The sequence below is a fragment of the Mixophyes fleayi genome, chromosome 3, assembly GCF_038048845.1.
Source record: "Mixophyes fleayi isolate aMixFle1 chromosome 3, aMixFle1.hap1, whole genome shotgun sequence".
In the NCBI taxonomy this organism is placed as follows: domain Eukaryota; kingdom Metazoa; phylum Chordata; class Amphibia; order Anura; family Limnodynastidae; genus Mixophyes; species Mixophyes fleayi.
The window spans coordinates 252803994-252827725 of record NC_134404.1 but is presented as its reverse complement, the minus strand read 5'-3'; the positions used below and the strand labels follow the sequence as shown (position 1 = coordinate 252827725).

The 23732-nt window shown below is 44.4% G+C and overlaps 1 protein-coding gene across 3 annotated transcripts in view; it reads left to right on the top strand.

Annotated features, from left to right (window-relative positions):
* The window catches only part of SYNJ2 (synaptojanin 2), a 183554-nt gene that overhangs the window by 65182 nt on the left and 94640 nt on the right, over nucleotides 1-23732 (top strand). For all 3 annotated transcript variants that reach the window (XM_075203410.1, XM_075203409.1, XM_075203411.1), the window contains exon 5: nucleotides 5735-5818. In XM_075203410.1, the coding sequence (XP_075059511.1) occupies nucleotides 5735-5818 (84 nt within the window). The remainder of the gene's footprint in view (nucleotides 1-5734; nucleotides 5819-23732) is intronic.

The following is a 23732-nucleotide window of genomic DNA, read 5'->3' as shown; positions in this document are numbered from 1 at the left end:
ATGAAGGTCAATTGAATCTGTTTGACAATTAATTGAGGAGCTTTCTCCACCATTCGAACAATCTTGTGCTGCAAACACTGATAATGCTTTCTCTAATCAATAGAGGTTGGCTACAGTGCCATTGGCTTTAAACTTCCTAATAACATTATATACTGTGGAAACAGGAACATCAAGATCTCTAGAAATTGAGTTGTAGCCTTGAGATTGTCCATTCTTGGCTGTAGTCTTGCCTGACTTGTTCTATGCCTTTTATTCTTTTCTCTGTGATCAATGCAGTACATACAACTGGAAAATTAGCCTTTTCTCTATTCAAGCTCATTTAGTGATTGATTTTTATATTGCATGCAACTGCTGCTCACCACAGGCAAGTTCAGTTCCAAAGTGAAGAAGAATCATTTTGAAATATAATTATTTCTAACTACTTTTTAATGGTGCATATAATTTGGTCCGGCCCATTTAAGGATTTCTGTGTGAAATAAGCTGCGACTGAGATAGCTATAGGAAGGAGGTACCTGTACTGTTGCTGTCTTTGTTACATGAAGCTTTTGCCAGAGAATACTAGTGAATCTCATTGCCATCGGGACTAAATAGAAGTGGGGGTGTTTTGGGAACTACCAGCGGTGATAGCACAATGGTAGACTTTGATAGATAAGAAGAAGCTCTATCTCAAAACCACCCATTGTTGCTGGAGATACGGTTTTTTCCCTATGATAAATAAACCTTTGTTTTTAAGTCCTTTTTCTTCTGTATTCCATGTTATGTGTAAGTAGCAAAGTTATTAACACTGTCTATTTGTATTATCCTACATTTATCTACATTATATTTCTACTGCCATTTCACTGCCCTCTTTGCCATCTTATACCAGAATGTGATGTGGAACAGTAAACAGTATCCACCACTTTTACAAAATACAAATATATCACATTACAGTTGCACTGTAATGATCCAGTTTTGAAAAATACTCCAATCAACACTGTATGGCTCCTGGTGGTTGGCCCCTTCCCTGGCACCAGCCACCTTACTTCATGTGGCTGCAGATCATATGATCCATTCCTCCCTCCCATCCAGGGCCAACTTAACAACTGTATGGGCCCCCGGGCACAGCAGTGCACCGGGGCCCCTATATATAAATATATAAGTAAAAAAAAAGGATTATATCTAATATATATATATATCTTAACTTACCTTTCAATCGCGATGCGTTGAATCCTCTTCAGGTACTTCGCCGCTGTGCTCCTCCATGCTGTGCTCGCAGTGAATGTCGGGCGTGATGACGTCATCACGCCCGACATTCACTGCGAGCGCATCACGGAGGAGAGGCCCAGGGAGTGAGCCTCAAAAGTCAGGTGACCGCAAAAGGTAAGTTTTGGTTTTTTTCTTTACAGGATTTTTTACAGCAGTCCTGCCAGGGCCCTCTTTCCCCCTGGGCCCCCGGGCACCTGCCCATCGTGCCCAATGTGAAAGACGGCCCTGCTCCCATCCCCCATTTGTGTGCTCACGTCCTCCTAACTCACAATGAGACATGCTTTATATAACAGATGTCTCGATCCATGTGTGCATGCTGCAAGAGAGGCAGACAGAAGAGTCTGCCTCTCCAACACAGCATAGATGGAAGAAGAGTTAAGTGTGAAGGAAGGGGAGGTGGAGAGAGGGTGGGATTAAATTATTGTGGGGTGCTGGTGGGGATATTTAATTTAATAGTAGGGCCTATTAATTTAAGGTGGGGTGAAGGGGCCTTTAATTTAATGCTGAGAGCTATCAATTTAATGTTGGGATGAGTTTGCGGAGAAGGAAGGCTATTTATTAAATTATTGATTTAATATTGGGAATGGTTATGGGAAATAGTCTATTTATTAAATGTAAATGCTATTTATTGCCGGGAATGTTTGGGAGGAGGGTAATAATTTTATTGATTAAATGGGAATACTATTAATTTAATGTTGGTACTGTCTGTGGGGAAATAGGTCTATTTATTAAATGTGTATGCTATTAATTTAAGGTTGGGATTGGTTGGGGAAAAATGTTCTTTTATTAAATGTGAATACTATTAAATGAATGTCAGGGCTGGTTGCAGGGAAATATTTTTATTTATTAAATGTGATTACTATTAATTTAATGTTGGGGCTGGTTTCATGGAAGGAGGCCTAATTATTAAATGTGGGTGCTATTGATTTAACACCGGGGCTTTTTATATTTCATGTACCTGTCTTTTTTTCAAAATGAGGCCCCAGCATTCTAGGATCTATACAAGCAGCAACTGAGCTTAAGACACCAGCAGCCACAGGTAGTGACAGCTGCAAGCACAGGTAGGAGAGAGCAGGACAGGCTCCCAATTGTCCATGCAGTTGACTTTGGTTCGACTGCACGGCCAGTTGGGAGGTATGTCTGCTCGTAAAGGGAGAGCTGCACGCACCTACCAGTAGTTGCACACAGTATTGCCCTGTGTTTTTGTCTAGTACAATAATCATGCCCACTTTGGCAACATGGCGTGGAAACAATCACATTTTTCCTCTGCACACTCACTGAAGGAGCATCACTGATCTCTCATTTCAGGATTTGTAAGAGATTGTAAACAAACAGTCTGATGGGCATGTGGGGATGTCTGAGGGTTTGTGGTACGCTCTGGCAGCGTCTGTCTGTTTTGCTGGAACGGAGCTCAACAATTTCTGGTGGCCAGTCATACGTGAAACCATACTGACAAATTATTTTTAATAATGACAGAATTCAGGGCCGGATTTCCCGCTAGGCACCCTAGGCAACTGCCTAGGGCCCAGCGATAACCAGAGGGCCCTGCCAGAGCCGACGGTGATCGGGGTAGGCAAGGCAGAGGGGCGCTCCCCTCCGCCTGCCATCCCCCTCTGTCCGCCGGCATAACGCTGAAAAGGAAGAAGACAAAGAAAAAAAAAAATCAGCTGACCGCTCGTCGGGACCCGGCAGTCTCCTCTCCTTCTCTCCTACTGAAAATGACGTCGGGCGTGATGACGTCACTCCCGATGTAATTTTCAGTGAGAAGTCGGCGAGGAGCACAGAGAGGAGGAGCAGCGGCAGCGCGCCATCGAGTAAACAAGCCCAATAAGAAGGTAAGTTAACTAACGGAGGGGCCATGCCAGAGAAATTTGGAACAGGTATTAAGGGAGGGGGCATGATGGCAATAATATGTAGCAGAGGGGCATGAGGGGCATAATGGCCAAAATATGCAGCAGAGGGGCATAATGACAAAAATAGAGGGGCATAATGACAAAAATAGAGGGGCATGAGGGGCATAATGACAAAAATAGAGGGGCATGAGGGGCATAATGGCAAAAATATTGAGCAGAGGGGCATAATGACAAAAATAGAGGGACATGAGGAGCATAATGGCAAAAATATGCAGCAGAGGGGCATAATGACAAAAATAGAGGGGCATAATGGCAAAAGGGGGCATGATGACAAATATGTAAAAGGGGCATGATGGCAGATATGTAAAAGGGGCATGATGACAAATATGGAACAGAGGGGCATGATGACAGAAATATGGAACAGGCATTAAGGGCACAGAGGGGCATGATGACAGAAATGTGGAACAGGCAGTGTGAGGTGAAATAAACAAGGGGAGCAAAAATATGGAGGGCACAGTGTAATGGTGAAGGGTGCACAGTGTGATGATGAAGGGAGTACAGTGTACTAAAGGGGAAACATTGTGAAGGAGGAGCAAAAGTGATGTGTTGGGGATATTTTTTTCTCTTCTGTACTTCAACTTATTTGGCAAAATACATTTTTTTTGTAGGAGGGAGCTGTGAGAGCTTGCGCAGACTCAGTGTGCTTGGACTGGGCGTGCAGGGAATGAAGTGACATCATACGGAGGATCGGGCAGGGGGGGGGGGTGCCCAAACCAGTATCTTGCCTAGGGCCCTATGAGGTCTAAATCCGGCTCTGACAGAATTGCACCCCTCGGAATATTTCAGTGTTTTTTACAAGTCAGACTCAAAGGTTTATAATGTCCTAGGGCCTGATTCATTAAGGATCTTAACTTGGGAAACGTCTTATTTCGTATTTAACTTATGTGCAAAACAGAATACTAATTTGCACCCCTTGCATTGTAACATGGTTTCGTCCAGGAGACTGAAATAAGAAGTTTCTCAAGTTAAGATCCTTAATGAATCAGGCCCCTAGTTCTTATTTGACCCCTTTGTGAAGACTGTTACAACAACTGTTTTCTGCTAATTTTGTGTGACTAGCCCAGTTATTATTGGGTCCGCAAACACAACAGTCTGTCAATTATTTAACTTACTTACATAGGTCAATACCATCTATTCCCAATGATTTTTCTGTCTTAATATCATTTACATAGATTGTAAGCTTGCAAGCAGGGTTCTCTTACCTCTCTGTCTGTATGTATTACCCAGTATTGTCTTATTGATGTTTGTTCCCAATTGTAAAGCGCTACGGAATCTGCTGCCGCTATATGAATATTGATGATGATGATGATTTACACATAACTGCACCTGCTTCTGTGTTAGACAATGAAAATGTAATAGTGTGTATAGGTTATTGCTACACAACATATTTCATGGTATTATTTTATCCTTTGTGAATACAGAAGGAAAAACATATTTTAAAGATCACCTTTTTTTTTCATCTTCTACAATTATTTTTGCTGTCATGTAATGGCCCAATATTGACTGTTTTTTTTCTTACTTTTTTGTACTTAAAAAATATAGACTTATTAGCATATCTACTTAGTTTTTAAGCTTAATATTTGTTGATTTCCTTTTACATATTTTATACATGCCTTGTATTTACATAAGAAATGTGCAGTCTCTTCTAGGTTTAACAGTTTAAATGCTCTTTTTTCTCATTATTATCCTTGCTAATTTCCTTAGTCTCTCTGTTTCGCCAGTAGACAGACTTGGAACATCAGTTTTCAGTGACATAGTGCATAAAGAATGACATTACTAGTATAGGGATAATAATACTGTCATTTTTTTTTTCTTGGGTGGAGGGGGGGCACAATTTGGTAGATCAAATCCCTCTTGTTTGTAGTCTATATTGATATATGGTGGTTAAGGGGTCCACATTTATCGAACTAATGGTTAACATTATATATAATGAGGGTTGGTTTTAATGTGCAGTTGACTTCAAAAAATATTCACATTTGTGGTGGCTACAATCACATAAAGCCAAAAGGAACATTTTGTAAGGTGGCAAAAGCCAAATTACACACTGCTGCAGAATCTGTCTCCACAGCAACATAACGATTGACGTGGAAGCCCATCTTGCTGTTATGGTTCTCGATCGTGAGCTGGTAACTGGTGGTGTGTGGACTATCCACTCTAGAGGCCCTCACTCAACTCAAAAGAGCAGTGTGGGGTCTTTGGAGTGGTAAGTAGATACGCATCATCACCAACAAAATTGCTATGGGGTCCAGCGACTGCTAGTAACACCCCTATGTCTCCTGCAAATTTACACACTTCAGCCACTAACTTTTGGCAACTAGTGCAGGCACGAAAGAAAGGAGAAGACAATAAAACAAATAACAATAAATGTATGTTTTTTTAATAAATAGCAAACATGATTTCTTTTTTTTTAAATATTCTGTTGATTCAGAACATATTCAATGCAATTGATATACTTTTTAAAAGGAAGGAGAAAACGTATCTGTAGCCATTAGAAGTGCAATCTTATTAGTATTCTAAAGTGTAATTAAATGTCTGAAAAATATGAATGTGTGATCATATGTAACATTTCTTTACAGACTATATATGTGGATGATGATGTTTCCTCCTTTGTTCAGATCAGAGGCTCTGTCCCATTATTCTGGGAGCAACCAGGGTTCCAGGTACAGTGATATGCTTGCTCTTTATTTAATCTGAGTCTGTTCTAACAAAAAAAAGTTAAATTATATAACATATAGCAACTCCTACATAAAATAGTAAGCAGATATTGTAAAGGCATCTTAACCTTCAGCATCATTTCATTAAATGTTATTTTTGTAGCATGATCCCCTCAATGTGCAGCTTGATAGGCTAGTGCTTTACAACTAAAGGCAGGTAATAATATAAAGACTGTATGTAACTACATTTTATTTCACCGTCATCAGGTTTTACCCTACATTAGCTAGGGAGTCGGCCAAACAATCGGGCCCCCACACTTAGAGATGCTCGGCCCAATGCTAAGTAGTATTGGGTCTCTCCTGATACCACTGTCTGGTTTCTACCAGGATAAAAATGTTAAAATATAGTGGCTATTTATGTGGTACTACTAGTCCCAGCATGCACTGGTGCACCAGTGTATACTTGCTCTTTTAGTGCCACAATAACGGACACTACAAGTGTTGGCCCCCTTAGGAGAAAAACAAAATAATTATGTATAATATTTTAATGAAAATAGAACTGTGGCCACTTTATATTAGAAATATATAAGTATGCCTGCTTATTAATAGAAATGTAGAAATTTACCCCTTTAATAATAGAAATATACAATTACGTTAGCCCCATTATTTATAATATTTTATAGCCATAATATTTTCTGTAGCGCAGTGTTTAAACTAAATATTTACATGGAATCTTCTTGTCTTGATATGACATAATCATCATCATCACCATTTATTTATTTAGTGCCATCAATTCCACAGAGCTGTACAGAGAAATTTCTGTCATTCACATCAGTCCCTGCCCCATTGGATCTTAGAGCCTAAATTCCTTAACACACATAGACTAGGGTTAATTTTGTCAGCAGTCAATTGACCTACTAAAATGTTTTATGAGTGTGAGAGAAACTGGAGCACCCGGAGGAAACTCACGCAAACACACAATCTCCACACAGATATTTGAACTCATTGTCACAGACGTGACCTTAGTACCTGCAAGTATTGGCACTACTACACCAGGAGGCGCGGAGTCTAACACGCCGCTGGTGTTCACCAGGGACCCCCGCAAGGAAGTTTGGACTTAGCGGCAACGACGTGCAGGTCGCGGCCCTCCCAGGTAGCTACTTGCGAGATATAGAGAAACACGTAGTCAAACAGGCAGAGTCAGGAACCAACCGGGCAGATGAGGTACCGAATCAGGAGACAGAGAATGGTCAGCAGGCTGAGGTCAAAACCAGAATATCAGGATGGAACAAAGGGAGAATCCGAAAGCGAGGTCAGGAAGCCGGGTCAAACACAGGAGATAAGAACACTATACTGAAATGCTGGAGACTAGACAAACCAGTTGCTCTGGCACCCTAATGGTGTCAGAGCAGGCTTTAAATAGGAAGCAGTAACTCCTCATTGGTGGGCAGTGGATCGGCGGTCAGCTGTTCTGACCGCCGACAGGAAACTGGAAAGCGCGTCCCGTTGCTATGGCGACGGGCGCGCCTGCGCACTGCGTCGCCTGGAAGACGCGTCCCCGTTGCTTAGCAACGGGGCGTTCAGAAGACGGACGTCCGTCCCTGCCCGAGGAGGAGGCGCAGGGACGGCGTCTGACAGTACCCCTCTCCTTACAATTGGGGGAATCACTAGGTACAGAACGATGTTTAAGGAAGTCTGCCAGTAGTCTAGGGGCATGCAAATCTTCTTTAAAGACCCAAGATCTCTCCTCTAGGCCGAAGCCTTTCCAGTGTACTAGGTATTGGAAACGACCTCGAACTTTGCGTTCAGCAAGAACTTGGCTAATTTCATATTCATTGCCCATAGTAGTGGAAATAGCCTGAGGAACAGTAGAGGTATGAACAAATTTGTTTAGGACCAGCGGTTTGAGGAGAGAAATATGGAAGGTGTTATGAATCTTCATCTGTGGAGGGAGTTGGAGTCGAACCGTAACTGGATTAATTACTTGAGTTACTGGAAAAGGTCCAATGAAACGAGGTGCAAGTTTCATGGAAGGAACCCGTAATCTTAGATTCCTGGTGGACAGCCACACTTTGTCCCCCACTTGGAGAGCCGGCACAACTCTTCTATGATGATCAGCAGAAGATTTATAATGCCGTCCAGATTTCAGAAGGTTCTCTTTGGTGGTAACCCATAACTTAGCCATATCTTGAGTCATGGCATGGGCGGCAGGAACCGTGGAGGAGGTGGAAGAGAACGTGGGGAGGGTAGAATGAGTCCCATACACAGTGAAGAAAGGAGAAAACCCAGAAGAACAATGGACATGATTGTTGTGTGTGAACTCGGCCCAAGGTAGCAGAAGACTCCAATTAGACTGGTTATGAGATAAGAAACAGCGAAGGAATGCCTCTAGATCTTGGTTTACTCGCTCCGTCTGGCCGTTCGTCTGGGGATGATATCCAGAGGAGAACTTGAGAGTAATACCTATATCTTTGCAGAAGGCTCTCCAGAAGCGAGACACGAACTGGACGCCTCGGTCAGAGATTATTTCCAGAGGACACCCGTGGAGACGAAAGATCTCTTTGATGAAGACTTGTGCCAATTTGGATGCAGATGGAAGGCCTTTTAGAGGAACGAAATGAGCCATTTTAGAGAACCGGTCTGTGACCCAAATGGTGTCAAAGCCGCTACTGGGTGGCAAATCAGTAATAAAATCCATTGAGATGCTGGACCATGGACGATCAGGAATCGGAAGAGGCTGTAGCAATCCAGCGGGAGATTGTCTAGGCACTTTATTCTGGGCACAAATAGAGCATGAGGCTACAAACTCTTGGACATCCGTACGGGCAGTTGGCCACCAGTAATGTCGTGATAACAGCGAGAGAGTCTTTTCAGTACCAGCATGACCAGCATGAGCCCAGCGTAACGCCTTTACGCGTAGATGTGGTTCTAGGAAAGAACAACCCACAGGAGGAGTACGGGTGATGGCTACAATACAGGAGGGTTCAAACACTGGTGGAGGTACAGTAGTGGGTGAAGAATCGGAGACATCAAAAGAGCGGGAGAGGGCATCAGCTTTGGAATTGAGATAACCAGCATGATAAGTAAGAATGAGATTAAAGCGGGCAAAGAATGAGGACCATCTGGCTTGCCGGGGATTGAGACACCGAGCATCCCGGAGATAGATGAGGTTCTTGTGGTCGGTGAATACCATAACTGGATGACGTGCCCCCTCTAGAAGATGACGCCATTCTTCAAGCGCAGACTTCACCGCCAATAACTCTATCCCCTATACCGTAGTTAGATTCGGAGGAAGTGAACCTCCTAGAAAAGAACCCACATGGCAGTAGTCCCCCTGAAATGGTTTCTTGTGAAAGAACTGCCCCGACTCCTAATGCAGAGGCATCCACTTCTACCAGGAATGGTTTATCTTGATCCGGTTGAACAAGCACAGAGGCGGAAGAAAAGGCTTTCTTGAGTGCTTCGAAGGCGTCGATGGCCTCTGAGGACCAAACATGAGGATTAGCAGTTTTCTTAGTCAGAGCGGTAATTGGTGTGATGATAGAAGAAAACTGTGGAATGAACTGCTGGTAATAGTTGGCGAAGCCAATGAATCTCTGGGTAGCTTTCAGACCCATAGGTCTAGGCCATTTGAGGATGGCAGATAGCTTGACTGGATCCATCTGTAGACCGGAACCTGACACGATGTAGCCCAGGAAAGGAATCTGTGGCTTCTCAAATACACATTTCTCAAGCTTACAATACAACTTATTGGCTCGTTGACGAGACAGGACCTCTCTTACATGATCACGATGACTGGCCAAGTCTGAAGAAAAGATTAAGATGTCATCCAGATAAGCTACTACAGAGATGTAGAGAAGGTCTTGGAAAATCTCATTAATAAAAGATTGGAAAACAGCGGGGGCATTGCACGACCCGAAGGGCATGACTAGGTATTCGAAGTGGCTTTCTTTAGTACAGAATGCAGTCTTCCACTCGTCTCCTGAGTGTATACGGATGAGGTTATACGCCCCCCGCAGGTCTAGCTTAGTAAAGACCTTGGATCCAGCGATTCTATCAAAGAGCTCAGAGATGAGAGGTAACGGGTATCTGTTTTTTATGGTGATGGCATTCAATCGCCGGTAGTCAATACACGGCCGTAGGGAACCGTCTTTCTTCTTGACGAAGAAAAATCCCGCGCCCGCGGGAGAGGAGGATTTCCTAATAAAGCCACGTTGAAGATTCTCTGAGATATAGGTGGTCATAGCAGTGTTCTCAGGGAGAGATAGGGGATAGATTCTGCCCTTTGGAAGAGGTTTATCAGGTAGTAATTCGATGGAGCAATCCCAGGGCCGATGGGGGGGCAGGATCTCGGCTGCAGCTTTGCAGAACACATCTTGATAAGCAATATATGAACGTGGTAATTCAACGTGTGGAGATATCAGATGACAAGGTAGAGAGGTCTGACCAGGTTTCAGACCAGACAGACAGGACTTAAAACATTGTGGGCCCCAAGAAGTAACCATCGCACGATTCCAATCAAATTGGGGTGAATGAAGCTTGAGCCAAGGTAATCCTAGAATGACGGTGTTGACAGAACGAGGAAGAACCAGGAACTCGATGACTTCAGAATGTAGCACCCCTACCGTCAGCCGAACAGGAGCGCAGGTGTGAGAAACAGACCCGTTGGAGATCCGATTCCCATCTACCGCGGTGAGGAATAACGGCTGAGGCAATTTGATAGTAGTTAATTGGAGTTGCGATGCCAGAGTGGCAGAGATGAAATTTCCGGCAGAGCCGGAATCCACAAAGGCTAAGGTCTCAAAGGGGCCGACAGATGTATGCAAGGAGATGGGCATGAGGCAGTCATTGCTAGAAATGGTGTAGGGAGTAATAACTCCAACTCCTAAATCGGCTTCCCTTCCACCGATTAGGAGGGGGCGTTTCCCGGTCTCTTGGTACAAGATGAGATGGTATGACCAGGATCTCCACAATACAGACATAGGTTTTGCTTGAAGCGACGTTGACGTTCCTCGGCGGACAGCCGGGAACGGCCGATTTGCATCGGTTCTTCATGAAGAACCGGGTTTTGAAACATGGGAGCAAGGCGAGTAGAGGACCGTCTGGAAGTGGCACGTTCCTGAGTACGCTCACGGAAACGTAGATCAATGCGATTGCATAAAGAAATCAGGGAATCCAAATCAGCGGGAAGCTCACGGGAAGTTAACTCATCTTTAACTCGGTCTGAGAGTCCTTGCCAAAAGGTTGCTACCAAAGCTTCATTATTCCAACTGAGCTCAGAGGACAGAGTGTGGAATTGTATAGCATACTGCTCGACGGTCAGGGATCCCTGGCGGAGGTTAAGAAGACTGGAGGCAGCCGAGGAGATGCGTCCGGGCTCATCAAAAACCTTGCGGAAGGTTTCAATGAAGGTGGTGACGTTGGACAGCATAGGGTCATCTCGCTCCCACAGGGGGGAGGCCCAAGCAAGGGCCTGTCCGGATAATAAGGACATAATAAATGCCACCTTAATGCGTTCAGAGGAAAAAGATGCAGGATTACACTCGAAATGGATAAGACACTGATTAAGGAATCCTCTGCATTTTTTAGGCTCGCCATCAAACTTGTCCGGTGGAGAGAGTCTCAGGGTTGTTGAGGAAACCACTGCAGGAGAGGAGGAGGTGGCGGCGCCAGCCGCGGTAGTCACGGGAACGTTTTGAGCAGAAGCCATGGAGACCTGGAGGGTCTCAAGACGAGTTGCGACTCCTTGGATACAGTGAAGTAACTGTGCCTGCTCCGCTTCTTGCTTCTCCACCCTATGAGCCAAGTGGAGTAGAAGGTCACGTGCAGAGGGCTCATTAGCTGAGTCGGTTGACATGGCCAGAGCAAACTGTCACAGACGTGACCTTAGTACCTGCAAGTATTGGCACTACTACACCAGGAGGCGCGGAGTCTAACACGCCGCTGGTGTTCACCAGGGACCCCCGCAAGGAAGTTTGGACTTAGCGGCAACGACGTGCAGGTCGCGGCCCTCCCAGGTAGTTACTTGCGAGATATAGAGAAACACGTAGTCAAACAGGCAGAGTCAGGAACCAACCGGGCAGATGAGGTACCGAATCAGGAGACAGAGAATGGTCAGCAGGCTGAGGTCAAAACCAGAATATCAGGATGGAACAAAGGGAGAATCCGAAAGCGAGGTCAGGAAGCCGGGTCAAACACAGGAGACAAGAACACTATACTGAAATGCTGGAGACTAGACAAACCAGTTGCTCTGGCACCCTAATGGTGTCAGAGCAGGCTTTAAATAGGAAGCAGTAACTCCTCATTGGTGGGCAGTGGATCGGCGGTCAGCTGTTCTGACCGCCGACAGGAAACTGGAAAGCGCGTCCCGTTGCTATGGCGACGGGTGCGCCTGCGCACCGCGTCGCCGGAAGACGCGTCCCCATTGCTTAGCAACGGGGCGTTCAGAAGACGGACGTCCGTCCCTGCCCGAGGAGGAGGCGCAGGGACGGCGTCTGACACTCATGACCTCAGTACTGTGAGGCAGAAGTGCTAACCACTGAGCCACCGTGCTGCCTATAATCCAAAAATATAAAAAAAAGCCTCATACACAGAATGTTTCCAATGAACTACCTACCATTGCCAAATGATTTAATGTCTGGTAAACCCACCAATTTAATAGATGTACGTATTCTATATTTTATTTATTTTTAGACATTTTGACAGGCAGGATAGCTCAAACAGCATGCATTTTGAGCTACAATTTTCTACCCAGATAATTTTGTCAATCAGGTGGCATTAAGAAGTAGTTGGGCGGGAGCAGCATAATAACTTATAATATTAATGAAAAATGTTTGAATCCTTTTATTGATTTGAACTCCAGATTAACATTTTATATATTCATTTTTCCCTTTTTCATAGAGGCCCAGTTGTCTGCAACTTTTTCATAATCAAAGTCTGTTGGATCTGGTCCCTCTAGTGTAATCAGCATCTGTGATGAAACAAGTTATTAATATCACCCTAACCAGCCTGTCCATCGTTTCTCACAAAATGTGGATTATAGCATGTACTTTTCATAGCCCTTGCTTTTGTTCCCCAGTTCAACAGAATACCACTGCAGTGTCTAATTACATGTGGATTAAAGGACATTGTAGCTAATTGTAAATATGTATATTGTTTATTGTATCTTCTTTGTATTGCATGAAAGCTTGTCCTTAAAGTGAAGCCAGGTGGGTTATGGGCAAGGATCAGAATGCAGGATACAGGTGAGGGGGAAGGCCAATTAGTATTCATTGTTCCCAACATGACTAGTTAAGACATTTTTTCTAGAGCCCAGCAGGGGACCTTCTGTGGAAGTACAGCTCATCTCCACTCCCCTTCCAATGTCCTGATACAGCTCCCACCAATGGTTAAGAAGGATAGACCCAGGGGTTTGCCAAGGGAGGGGAAAACACTGTGGAAATTAGATCCTAGATATAAGGAGCCACTCCTGGGGGAAGGAGATATTCATCCTGAGGATTGATTCATGGAAGGTGCAGTGTAGCTGGTTTTCAGTTTTCGTTCTCTAGCAATAGCAATGCACTACAGCTGCAGTTAAGAGAAGAACTCCATGGGTCTTTAAGTCAGGACATCCAGGTGGCTGTAGCTCCTTAAGCTAGTGGGGTAAGGGACAGATGATGTTGTAAACCTGCCTGGCATTTATTTACTGTGTATTCATAATATTCTAGTGTTGTTTTTATTACAACTAATGTACTGTTGTACTTTTCTAACATTTGCCTGATTGGCTAATAAGAACCTTAATATTGTTACGAGCCACAGCGTTCCGCGGCTCGTCTCCCCTGTTTGCGTCCTGCCTGTCAAAGCAAGTAGCGGGACATCACTTATCACTTATCTCTAGGTTCCGGCCGTCACCATGGCAACGTCCAGGATGCTCTCGCCGACAGCCCTGCGTCCTGGCACTAGACAGCAGGGCGCAGATGCAGTTTAAATTAATTATCTGTACACAGCCTCAGGTGGCTGATTATTTACCCCAGCACCTTTTGCCTGGACATTACCTCGCTGCCTGCTTGTGCCCTTTGACATCGGGCCTGTTTCTGACTTCGTTTATCTCCTGTCGTCATCTCCTTGCCTGCGCTACGGTTATATCTATAAGCAGAGCATAAGTCCTGGGGGTATCTGAGTATCTGTGAGCAGAATAAGCTCTACGGGAAAGGCGGCTGCTATAGGTGAAGACCTCTACTACCTGTTTAACAAGCTTATGACAATAGTCGTTAGCCGTGACAAAAAGGTACTGGGTAGGCTTCCTTGGCTTAGGAAGGCACGTGTGGGTGGACAGCAAGTGAAGTGGATAGAATTGGGCCAGAATACCCAGTATCTTCACAGCATCAGATTATAGTGTGCTCTGCTTCATGTGATCCCTTAAATAGGTTTCAATTAGTTTTAGAGTAAAAAATCCTTTCACATTCATCGGCAATGTCAATCAGCATTGTCTAATGTAGTGCTTTGAAATGCAGTGTTTTTCAGAGGCCTTTGGTAAATCTGATGGTTTTAAAACCGACAACAGCATCACTACAATCTCGCACATTAAGCGGCAAGTTGACACAACAGCTTAAACTAGAGCTTCTGTTTCTTTACCTATATTAGATCCCATTGGAATAGTCCAAAAATGTGGGAGGGTTATCAGCTGTGCAAAGGTAATATTTTGTCTGATTTTTGAATTTTACGTTTTAGGATGTAGTGGTCCTGTGTTTTAAGCAAGCAATTTTTGGCAGAAGTCCTATTTGAAGTGTCCGGATTTCTAGTATCCAACATAAGGGTGTGAATAAAGTAGAGATGGGCGGGCTCGGTTCCCCGAGAACTGAACCCACCCGAACTTTGTCTATCTGAGTACCGAGCCGAGCAGGCTCGTTGCATCCCGCACGCTCGGAATCCAAATCGAGGCCGAACATCATCGTGACGTCGTCGGATCTCGGGGCTCGGTTCTCGCGATACTTGAAAATTATAAATACCTGCCTCCACAGCAATCCATTACCATTTGACAGAGGGAGAGAGCAGGGTGTAGTCACAGGCTGATTAGAGCAGGGACAGACAATACAATTCTGATTCCAATTGTAATAACAATCGATAGAGAAGAGAGGAGGATAGATGAGTCTTTTTTTTTTTCAATATTTGGCACTACAACTGCTTTGGGGTGTCCCCCATTCTTTTGCATTAATATTTCTGGTTGTCAAAAGTCCAGTTTGTCAGCAGTCTGAAAAATAATTTTTAGCACTCCCAAGTGCTTTTGGGGTGTCCCCTATTCTTTTGCATTAATTTTTGTGGCTGTCAAAAGTCATATTTGTCAGCAGTATCTAAAACAATTTGTAGCATTACAAGTGTGTTGGGCTCATAATGGAATCTAAGCAGTCCACATATGAGCAGAATCAGCAACCAGGTTCTGTCACCAGTCCTGATAGTAGTGTTCCCAGTACGTCATCTGGGAAAGGCTATGTCAAACTACACAGTCTTTTGAAAGCAGTAAAAAAAAACACACAAAACTTTTTTACCGTGTTGAAGCGCAAAAGAAGTGTAACTGAGGAAAAGTTAAGTGCCGATAAAAAAAAATTTGCCAACATGCCATTCTATACACGCAGTGGCAAAAAGAGAATGAGGCCTTCACCTTTGTCTATTAGTGGCAGATCTAAAAATGTTACAGAGCCTACAAGTGGTGCACAACTACTGTTACGCGTCAAAGCCGAGTTGCAAGATAACAGTAAGGCATTAAAGGATAATGTTTGCTCTGAATCACAAATGAAACCAATCCCTGTGGAGAGTCCATCCAACAGTGGGATGTCTAATCGTTAGAAATTCTGTTAGTGTACCCATAAAGAGGGACCCTTTCTGCAGTTCTGCTGATGTGTGCCTGAACAGCCCGAGTGTAGCCGGTGATACACAAATTGAGGATGCCACTTTGGAAATAGAAGAGGATGAGGGGGAGATTTGTGGAGGTGACGAGGGCGCTAATGAGGATGTTGATGAGGATGAGGTTGTTTGTGTCAGTCCTGCACCAGTGGCAGCAGTTCTGGCACGTGACAAGAAAAAGGCCATTGTCATGCCTGGCCATAAAACCAAAAAATCCACTTCTTATGTGTGGAATTATTTCTACCTTAATCCAGACAACAACTGTATAGCCATTTGTAGTGTATGTCAAGCCACAGTCAGTCGAGGGAGGAACCTTAACCATCTTGGAACCTCGTCTATGTTACTCCATTTGGCGAGAGTTCATGGCAAAGTGTTGGGAAAAGCTGAAAGTTCTTCCAAAAAAATTACAAGCACTCCATCATCAGTTAGGACCCTCCGCTCACCGACATCCCGACGACTACAAAATACACCCACCACACCATCCTCATCAATATCCTCAGTAGCGCTCGGAGTTAGCCCTGCATCCCAATTATTAAGACTGGATGACTCCTGCACTATTATTGAGTCCTCTGAAGAAAGCGTTAGTCCCACTGCTGCTGTTGCTGTTGCTGCTGCTGGTGGTGAATCGTCAGCCCAGAGGAAGGCCAAGAAAAAGAGCAGTTCTACATTTCAAGAATTAACTATGAAACAATCATTTGCTAGGGGAAGCAAATATGACAGCAGTCACCCAGTCGCCAAGCGAGTCACAGACGCCATGTTAGTGTTAGATCTGCGTCCAATATCCACAATAAACACAGATGGTTTTTCACAGTTAATTGAGGTTTTGTATCCGCGTTACAGAATTCCATCGCAACAACATATTTCCCGTAAAGCTATTCCACAACTATATCAAAAAGTGTGTACAAATGTAGAGATTGCGCTGAAAAATGCCATTCTGCCCACTGTCCACTTAACCACAGATATGTGGACAAGTGGAAGTGGTCAAACCAAAGACTATATGACTGTGACAGTCCACTGGGTTGGTCCTTCACCAGCAGTAACAGCAGCAGCATGTACACCACTACATAACATTTGTCACAGGCAGGCCACTCTTTGTATCACCGGCTTCACTAACAGGCATACAGCTGACAATTTGTTACGCAAACTAAGAGATGTGATTGATACATGGCTAATACCACTTGGACTCTCCCCAGGATATGTCATTTCTGATAACGCCAACAATATAGTGCGAGCTTTACAGCTGGGTGATTTCCAGCACATTCCCTGTTTTGCTCACACCATCAACTTGGTGGTGCAGAGCTTTCTACGAAATAACCGTGAGGTGCAGGAGATGCTTTCGGTGGCCCGTAGGATTTCAGGCCATTTCAGGCATTCGGCCACAGCATATAGGAGATTGCAGCAGCTCCAAGAGCAGTTTAACTTGCCCTGTCACCAACTTAAGCAGGAGGTGGTAATTAGGTGGAATTCCACCCTTTACATGCTGCAGAGGATGGAGGAACAACGCAAAGCCGTCCAAGCGTATTGCACAAGCCATGACATAGGGAAAGGAGGGGGCATGTATTTCAGTCTTGCACAGTGGGGAATCCTTTCAGTGCTGTGCAAGGTGCTGAAACCATTTGAAGTTTTGACGTGTGAAGTGAGTGCAGATTCTGCTAGTTTGAGCCAAGTCATTCCTTTAATTAAACTATTGGAAAAGCAGCTTGAGAAACTAAGGAGGAGATGAAAGCAAGCAATTTCACAAAGTATGTTGGCCTTGTCGATCAAGTACTTAATTCACAATGATCCTCGAGTTATTAAGATCTTGAGCTCGGATCAGTATGTTTTGGCCACTGTGCTTGATCCAAGGTTTAAGACCTACATTGAGTCTTTGCTTCAAAATGAACGAGATGTGAACTTTTGGAAGGAGCTATTGCTCAGCAAGTTGTCTGCTGAACTGGGCCTTGGCTTGACAACATGTCCTCCTTCAGTTTCTCAAGCTGCTGCTGCTCATAAAAAATTGAATTTTCCCAAAAAAAGCAGGGAGGACGCAGAGGGCAGAGCAGAACAGTTTAACATCTGGGCTGGTTTGAAGGATTTTTCCAAAAAATGTGTGACCTTGACCATAACTCCATCCATTATGAGTATTAACATGCAAACAATGGTGGAGGATTACTTTCAAGAGGTAATTGATATGGAAATGTCAGACAGTCCCTTTCCTTACTGGGAAGAAATGCAGGCCATTTGGAAACCCATGTACAAACTTGCTGTCACTCACCGGACTGTTAGTGCCTCTAGGTTGGGACATGGGTCTCTCTCGCTCCTGCCGGCGCCTCTCCTGAGCCGCGGCCGTCCGCCATCTTGACTAAGATTGCGCATGTGCAGAAACCCTGAACTGTTAATACCTCGCCTCTAGTCTCATTGGTTAATTAATCACCTCTCAGTACTCAAGGCACCTGTTGCCCTATTACCGTTGCCTGTTCTTGGTTCTCATTCCTTGAGACTCTGAGGTGTTTCCTGTTTCTGCTCGTGTTATCCGTTTGCTCTGGACAAGTCTTCTCTCCACATCGGTAGTAGAACTTACCCGCTGCAGACTACTCTCGCTACCTCCGTTACCTGCCTGCTTCTGGACAAGTCTCCTCTCCACATCGGTAGTAGAACTTACCCGCTGCAGACTACTCTCGCTACCTCCGTTACCTGCCTGCTTCTGGACAAGTCTTCTCTTCACATCAGTGGTACAACTTGCCTATTGCAGACCACTCACGTTGCTCCGTTACATGCCTGCACCTGGACAAGTCTTCCCTTCACATCAGTGGTACAACTTGCCTATTGCACACCACTCACGTTGCTCCGTTCCACGCCTGCACCTGGACAAGTCTTCCCTTCACATCAGTGGTACAACTTGCCTATTGCAGACCACTCACGTTGCTCCGTTACATGCCTGCACCTGGACAAGTCTTCCCTTCACATCAGTGGTACAACTTGCCTATTGCAGACCACTCACGTTACTCCGTTCCACGCCTGCTCCTGGAAAAGTCTTCCCTTCACATCAGTGGTACAACTTGCCTATTGCAGACCACTCACGTTACTCCTTTCCACGTCTGCACCTGGACAAGTCTTCTCTACACATCAGTGGTACAACTTGCCTATTGCAGACTGTGACGAAATGAGTTTGACAACCCTGTGAGCATGTCTCATTTCTCACATAATGTGGATTATAGTACTTTTTATAGCCCATGCTGTTTGTTCCCCAGCTCACCAGACTACAACTGCATTGTCCAATAACATGTGGCTAAGGGGACATTGTAGTTCAGTGTACATATGTATATTGTTTATTAAAGATTGATAACTTGAAGTAAGGCTGCTATTCATTGTCTTTAAAGTGAAGCCAGGGGGATTATGGGTAGGGATCAGGTTGCCATGTGCCTGAGTAGGAAAACTAATTAGTGTCCATTGTTCTCACCAGGCTAGTCCAGACAGGCCATCTAACAGGGGAGGTTCTCTGAAAGGACAGCTCATCTTCACTCCCCTGTCCACACCCCCCCCCCCCCCAGTCCAGCACTGACCAATGGTTAAGTAAAATAGACGCAGGGGTTTGCCCAGGGAGGGGAAAGACTGTGGAAATTAGACCTGTGATATATAAGGAACAACTCCAGGGGGGAGGGGTGTTCATGCTTGGATTTGATTCAGGAAGGTGCAAGATGGAGTTTTGAATTGTCGTTTTCTAACTCGGGTCTATATATGCAGCTGAGAGGGATCCATGGGTCATGAAGTCTGGACAGCAGGTGACTATATCTCCTTAAGTTATTGGGGTAAGGGACAGATGATGTGGTAAATCTGTCTGGCATTTATTTACTGTGTGTACATAATATTCTAGTGTTGTTTGTATGACAATAAATATACTGTTGTATTTTTATAACTGCATTTTGCCTGAGTGACCATACGAATCCTAGAAGGTACTGGGTAGCACTGGGCCAGATAAACCCGGTATCTTCACACAGACCACTCACGCTATTCTGTTACACACCTGCGCTGGACAAGTCTTCTCTACATATCCGTGGTGAAACTTACCAGCTGTAGACCATTCATGTTTCCTTGTGATATAGCTACTACTCTGTATGGTACCTATTAGCTGGACTAAAGTCTACAAGTGCCTCTGTATTGTAGCTGCAAGTCGCTGACTCTTCTATATTGTTGATTTGGTCTTTGCCTAACGTTATCCAGTTATCAAGTACTGGCCTGCTATATGCTACCTGCGTGCTAAGGCACTTGGACTCTTTCCTCATTTTATCCTGTTCACTAAACTGCTGTACCATCACAGTTCCACGGTGTCTACTGTATGGTTCCACTGATTCACCACACTACCCAGAGGTTCGCACTTCTGGTAAGTGTAGCTACACCTGGTGAATTCTGGGTAAAACTCCTAGTGCCTGTTACAGTATGAACAGGCCATGACAGACCCAGGATCGGAACCAACAGATAAGGATATGCTGCAGTACCTGGTTACTCGGGTTGAACAACAAGATGCTCGTCAGCAACAATTATTTCAATATTTGCAGTCTCTAGTCTCGGAAAGATCCTGTGCAAAATGAATCTTCTACTAATAATCCCCCGGAGTCTTCTTCTCTCCCAGTGCCATCCCAGGTGTCTGTTGCTTCTACTCTACACTTGCCTACTCCCTCAAAATTTGATAGAGATCCAAAAGCTTGTAGGGGCTTTCTCAATCAGTGCTCTATTCATTTTGAGCTCCAACCTCAAAATTCCCCTACTCATCGCTCTAAAGTGGCCTATTTAATATCTCTGTTTTCTGGACAGGCTCTGGCATGGGTCTCTCCTTTGTGGGAAAGAAATGACCCCCTGCTGGAGGATAGTGCCATGTCCATTTCAACTTTCCGAAGAATTTTTGATGTGGTAAAACTTGCCTATTGCAGACCACTCACATTACTCCGTTCCATGCCTGCGCCTGGACAAGTCTTCCTTTCACATCAGTGGTACAACTTGCCAATTGCAGACCACTCACGCTATTCTGTTACACACCTGCGCTGGACAAGTCTTCTCTACATATCCGTGGTGAAACTTACCAGCTGTAGACCATTCATGTTTCCTTGTGATATAGCAACTACTCTGTATGGTACCTATTAGCTGGACTAAAGTCTACAAGTGCCTCTGTATTGTAGCTGCAAGTCGCTGACTCTTCTACTATATTTTTGATTGGTCTTTGCCTAACGTTATCCAGTTATCAAGTACTGGCCTGCTATATGCTACCTGCGTGCTAAGGCACTTGGACTCTTTCCTCAATTTATCCTGTTCACTAAACTGCTGTACCATCACAGTTCCACGGTGCCAAGACTCAGCATTTATACTATTGACATTCCTTTCCATTATTCTACTGTATGGTTCCACTGATTCACCACACTACCCAGAGGTCCACACTTCTGGTAAGTGTAGCTACACCTGGTGAATTCTGGGTAAAACTCCTAGTGCCCGTGACACTTGTTTTGCAATACTTAAGCTACCCACCCTCCAATGTGTACTCTGAACGAGTGTTCAGCACAGCAGGGAACTTAGTGATCGCCATAGAAGGTTACTTCCCAAAAATGTGGAGAAAATTATGTTTATAAAAATGAACTACATCTTCCAAGAGGAAGGCCTTCACCATCCAAGACATCCAAGCACTGACTGTTCTCTAATAGCGGATTCAAGCGGCGATGAATTGATAGTCTGTGATGATCACGTACACACTGATGAGGGTGAGGATGAAGCTGAAGATGATGACGATAACATCTTTTTAAAACTATCTATGTAAGTGTAGGGTGCAATCTACCCCCAAAGAGGAAACGGGCTTGGGCATTTCCATATCACGTACCGTCTTAAAAGGCTGCTGTTTGGGCAATTTCTCCTTAAGGGTAGGGTGTCATACACAGAGTGACCCCAAACTGTCTTTGCCCATTTCTCTTGATATTGTACAGTCTATAACGGCTGAATTTTTTGGTATTTTATACAAGTGGAGGGGGGCCTAGAGAGACAGAAACCAAACTGGCTTTCTCCATTTCAATTAATATTGTACAGTCTATAACGGCTGAATTTTTTGGTATTTTATACAAGTGGAGGGGGGCCTAGAGAGACAGAAACCAAACTGGCTTTCTCCATTTCAATTAATATTGTACAGTCTATAACGGCTGAATTTTTTGGTATTTTATACAAGTGGAGGGGGGCCTAGAGAGACAGAATTCAAACTGGCTTTCTCCATTTCAATTAATATTGTAAAGTCTATAACGGCTTAATTTTTTTGTATTTTCGACAAATGAAGTAGGGCCTTTAGAAACAGAAACCAAACTGCCTTTGTCCATTTATATTAATATTGCACAGTCTATAACGGCTGGATTTTTTTGTATTTACAACAACTGGAGGGGGGCCTAGAGAGACAGAAACCAAACTGCCTTTGTCCATTTCTTTACATATTTAAGTATTAGTGTAGGGTGTAATATACATCCAAAGACGATGGCTGCATTGCCAATATTCATAGATGGAGAGGAAGACAAACTGGTTTGTGTGTAGAATTAATGAAGGCCTACCAGTAATGAAACTGTTTTTTGGATAATTTATTAGCTTTACAATTACATTACTTATCCTAGAAACAGGTGGAGCACTAAATTTGGTTATTTTAGGCCCAAAAACATTGATTTTTAATCAAAATAGCAAAACAAAACCAAAACACGCAAGGGCGGTATTGCAAAACCAAAACACGAAGGTAATCCAGATCCAAAAACAAAACCAAAACACGGGGGTCAGTGAGCATCTCTAGAATAAAGTAACATAATTTTAGTGGAATTAATCTGTAAATAACTGTCACTCACCGGACTTTGAGTGCCATTTCCCGTGTGTTCAGGAACCGTGGCCGTCCGCCATCCTGAGGGTCTGCGCATGTGCAGCCCTTATCAAACCTTCAGTACCTGTTGCTTTTAATTGATTGGATGATCATGCAACCCTCCCTATTTAAACCACCTGTGATCATTACCTGGTTGCCTGATCTTGGAGTCTCATTCCCCATGAGCCTCTGAAGGTGTTCCTGTGTTTACTCGTGTATTCAGCTCCAGCTGATTCCTGTTTACTGCTATTGTGGTTTCCAGACCACTTCAACTCTCCTGTGTTCATCGTGCCTGCACTCAGCTGATTCCTATCTGCTATTACTACCGGATTCCAGTTCGTTTCAACTCTCCTGTGTTCATCGTGCCTGCACTCACCTGATTCCTATCTGCTACTACTACCGGACTCCAGTTCGTCTCAACTCTCCTGTGTTCAGCGTGTCTGCTCTCCGCTGCCTCCGTTACTACTACAGGGTTCCAGATCGTCTCAACTCTTCTGTGTTTATCGTGTCAGCTCTCCGCTGCCTCCGTTACTACTACAGGGTTCCAGACCGCCTCTACTCTCCCGTGTTCAGCGTGCCTTCTCTCCGCTGCCTCCACCACTACTGCTGGATACCAGACAGCCTCAACTCTCCCGTGTTCATCATGTTTCCAGTTTCTCTTACTACTGCTTCCTGAGTATTGCTTCGTTGATTCTGGATTACCTGCCGTGCGCTGCACCAACCTGATTACCGCTTCCACCCTCCAGTGGTCTCTCCTCCTGCCGGCCTTCAGCCGTTCAGGTATCCCTGCACGTCTCTCTGACAGCCTGCGCTCCTGAACCGCGGTATGCATACTTTCCATTGACTTTACTTTTGTATTGCATATCCATCTGGACTGAGTTGTGTTCTTCTCCGGAGTCTCCTACCCACTGAAGCTATTGTTACCATTGACTTTGTTTTCTATTACCTGGATAGCTATTGTGACTTTGTATACTTCAAGCAGCGCTTGTCAGTTATTGTTGTATTGTGGATATCATCGTGGGATCAAGTTCTGTGTGCCCCGTGTATACTCTGCTTTACATTCATTTCCTCGTGCCCCTCCTCACATATATATAGCAGTGGTACAACTTACTGACGCAGACCACTGACTCCTGTTTCCCTGTGACACCAGTTTCAAGTATCCTCTCACATAAGCAGTGGTACAACTTGCTATACGCA